This window comes from Macrobrachium nipponense, chromosome 10, assembly GCF_015104395.2.
Source record: "Macrobrachium nipponense isolate FS-2020 chromosome 10, ASM1510439v2, whole genome shotgun sequence".
Lineage (NCBI taxonomy): Eukaryota > Metazoa > Arthropoda > Malacostraca > Decapoda > Palaemonidae > Macrobrachium > Macrobrachium nipponense.
Genome location: NC_087204.1, coordinates 108859215 through 108862153, shown reverse-complemented (window position 1 = coordinate 108862153; position 2939 = coordinate 108859215). Strand labels below are relative to the sequence as shown.

The 2939-nt window shown below is 38.3% G+C and overlaps 1 protein-coding gene across 1 annotated transcript; it reads right to left on the bottom strand.

Moving 5' to 3' along the window:
* Nucleotides 1-115: 115 nt before the first annotated feature.
* LOC135224227 (pro-resilin-like) lies at nucleotides 116-2703 on the bottom strand. The gene is made up of 3 exons (XM_064263081.1): nucleotides 2658-2703; nucleotides 774-884; nucleotides 116-445 (listed from the first exon to the last, which is right to left on the bottom strand). Exons 1-3 carry the CDS (start codon nucleotides 2667-2669, stop codon nucleotides 140-142), a joined length of 429 nt encoding a protein of 142 aa, XP_064119151.1. The 5' UTR covers nucleotides 2670-2703; the 3' UTR covers nucleotides 116-139.
* Nucleotides 2704-2939: the final 236 nt, after the last annotated feature.

Below are 2939 nucleotides of genomic sequence, written 5' to 3'. Positions count from 1 at the left end.
TTAGGTGATTCAATTAAATGAAAGAAAAAGAAAATGAAAATTTATTTACTTTATTTACACAACAGATAAATAAATACATAAATAAATAGATATTCGACAGCTGTCTATGATCGGAGGCGCCATAGAGAGCTTCGGGTTCTCAGTAAGTGGGAGCTGGAGTTCCATAGACTGGGGCAGGTCCTATGTAAGTTGGTTTATGGGCGCCGTAGGAAGGAGCAGGGGCATAGGGCTTGGCTTCAGGGTACTTGGCTTCTCCGTGGTAAGCAACCTGAGCCCGGTAGCCGTTGTTATCGGCGGTGTAAACGACGGTCTGATTGCGACCGTCGGGGAGGAGGACGTGGTAGTCGCCGGTCACCACCTTCCCGTCGGAGGTGGACTTGTGACCGAAGTCGAGGTTTTGGTAGGCGTCCTTGACGACGTAGGAGTAGTCGAATGGCCTCCCCTCCTGTTGGAAATAATTATTTCATTTTAAAAGGATTACTCCTTGATATGCACTTGTGCCAAATAAGAGTTTATTATCGTGACTGCATTGTGTATCTGTATATGTGTAGGTGAAGTATATCAGACGAAAAATAAATTTCAAATTATCGTCTCCATCATCACACTAAATTAAATGCGTTCTTACATTAGGGTCTTAGTATGTTAAAGAAGAAATAGATCGTTACTTAAAAACAAGTTAAAGACGATTATTTGTATTTTTCTTTTTAGACAAAAAATTTCAGATTTCATGTAGGTCTAGAGTCTAGACACTATATTTAAAAGAACCGTTATACCTCGTAGCTCGGCTGATGTCTGGGGGCTTCGTAGCCGTATCCTACAGGGGCATGGGAACCATCAGGGCGTCCCATGGCCAAAGCCACAAGGCAGAAGGATACGAGTAGGACCTGCGGGAACAGAGGATGTTAGGAATTCATTAGAGATTCGGTGCAAAGGATTCAGATTTCCTCTCTCTCTCTCTCTCTCTCTCTCTCTCTCTCTCTCTCTCTCTCTCTCTGTTAACAACTAATAATATTTTATTTTCTGTTTCCAAATATATTTCCCATTTGCAAAATAATGGTCTCATTTCTTTTATGTTCTTTATATATTTCATGTTATTACTTCTTTCAGAGAAGAATGGTGTAATCTGCTTTATTCAAACGTACATTTGGTTCTTGTCACATAAGACATTTTTGAAATAAACTGAAATGAATTTTCTATGGTAAAAAGACATTATTGAAATTTAAAAGTAATAGGCTTTGCTGACCTAACCTGATCCTGCAACTGAAATATATTTACTCAAGTTATCAGAGGTCTGATTTTATTAACACAGCCTTTTTTCATTTCGACAATCTATTTGAATTTTGAAATTCTGTATGAAGGTAAAAAAAAAACTTGATATCACTAAATGGACAGACATAAAAAGATAATGCCGGCAAATAAGATATTTTGTGGGAATGAGATGTAACTCAACCAACCACCGAAATGTAATACAGAAACGTCTCAGATTTGCCGGTTGTTGAGATTAATTCAGAGCTAAGACCGAGTATTCCGTCCGTGTCAGGTTAAGCACGATTAACTTTGATTCCTCTAGCACAACAGACGTTTACGGAGGCGAACGAACTTGGAAATACGAACAAAAGTCGTATTCCCTGAAGAAGTCTTATTTGCTTCTCTTACCTTAGAGCACATGGCGTCTTGTGGTATCTTTGTTTAGAGGCGAACGATAGTTGACTAGACCCGATGAATCCTGTGAATTTATATACAGATTTTTCATGGTCAGGGCTATTAATGCCACGCCTGTCTGCATTTCAACTGAGAGAGAGAGAGAGAGAGAGAGAGAGAGAGAGAGAGAGAGAGAGAGAGAGCGAGGAACGTTTATCTTTTAAAGCTAGTTATAAAATTAGAACGAAATGCTTTTCCAACTCCTACCCTCTCTCTCTCTCTCTCTCTCTCTCTCTCTCTCTCTCTCTATAATGGTTATAGGCTTGTCTGCTAACTTCGAGATTTTCTGTATGTTTTTTCCAGGGAACTCTCTCTCTCTCTCTCTCTCTCTCTCTCTCTCTCTCTCTCTCTCTCTCTCTCTCTCTCTCTCTCTCTCTCTCTCTCTGTTAATACAGAATTGCTGTAGATTTATGTGACCAGAGCATGTGATGTCCATCACATTTCGCTCTGGTACAGTCTGTCTTTTTTTAAGCTTTTTTCTTCATGTTCCTAATATTCTAACATTTTTCAAAATTGTCTTAGTAATGTGTAAAAGGAGTTTGTTTTTCTAATGTAACCTGAGCTTCATATTAAAATATAATTAGCCTAGTAATCAAACGTCAAATGCAATAATCACGACAAAAAAAATTTTTATATGAATAATATAACTGAATTTTCTAAATCTGTTGAAGGTAATAAACGTCGACGATCATAAGAAACCTTAATTTCAGTAAATGCACAAACATAAATGTATGCATTTAAGTGGATTAGATAGGGAATGAAACTGATCTGGAATAATTGCTGAAATTTAAACTAAAAAACCTCAGAGTTTTCATTTATTAAATAATTTAAATATTTATTAACATGTTTAGAGAGGAAAGTTAGCGTGCCAGGTTAATATGGGGTTAATCTTAGCACTTGATTATCCATTGAAAGACGATATGGACTCGTCAAGGATTCCTAGAGAGCTGCCTCACCTTGGAACACATGGCGTCTTCTTGTATCTGTTTCGGCAGACAAACGATATCTGATGAGACTCGTCGAATCCGAAGAATATATACTCGGTCGTCATGCCGGAGGTATTAAACACCACGCCTATCTGTATTTAGAGAGAAAGAGAGAGAGAGAGAGAGAGAGAGAGAGAGAATATGAAGTGCTCTTTAATTCCAATCTTAAAATAGTAACAAAATAAAGCGGTTTCAGTGTCTAGCTCTCCTCCCCGCTTCCATGTCTCCTCCTCTCTCTCTCTCTCTCTCTCT

Excerpts from the sequence above, each read along its gene's own strand:
- LOC135224227 (XM_064263081.1), bottom strand. Across the intron at positions 446-773 it reads GACATCAGCCGAGCTACGAG|GAGGGGAGGCCATTCGACTA; the intron begins GTATAACGGTTC and ends TATTTCCAACAG.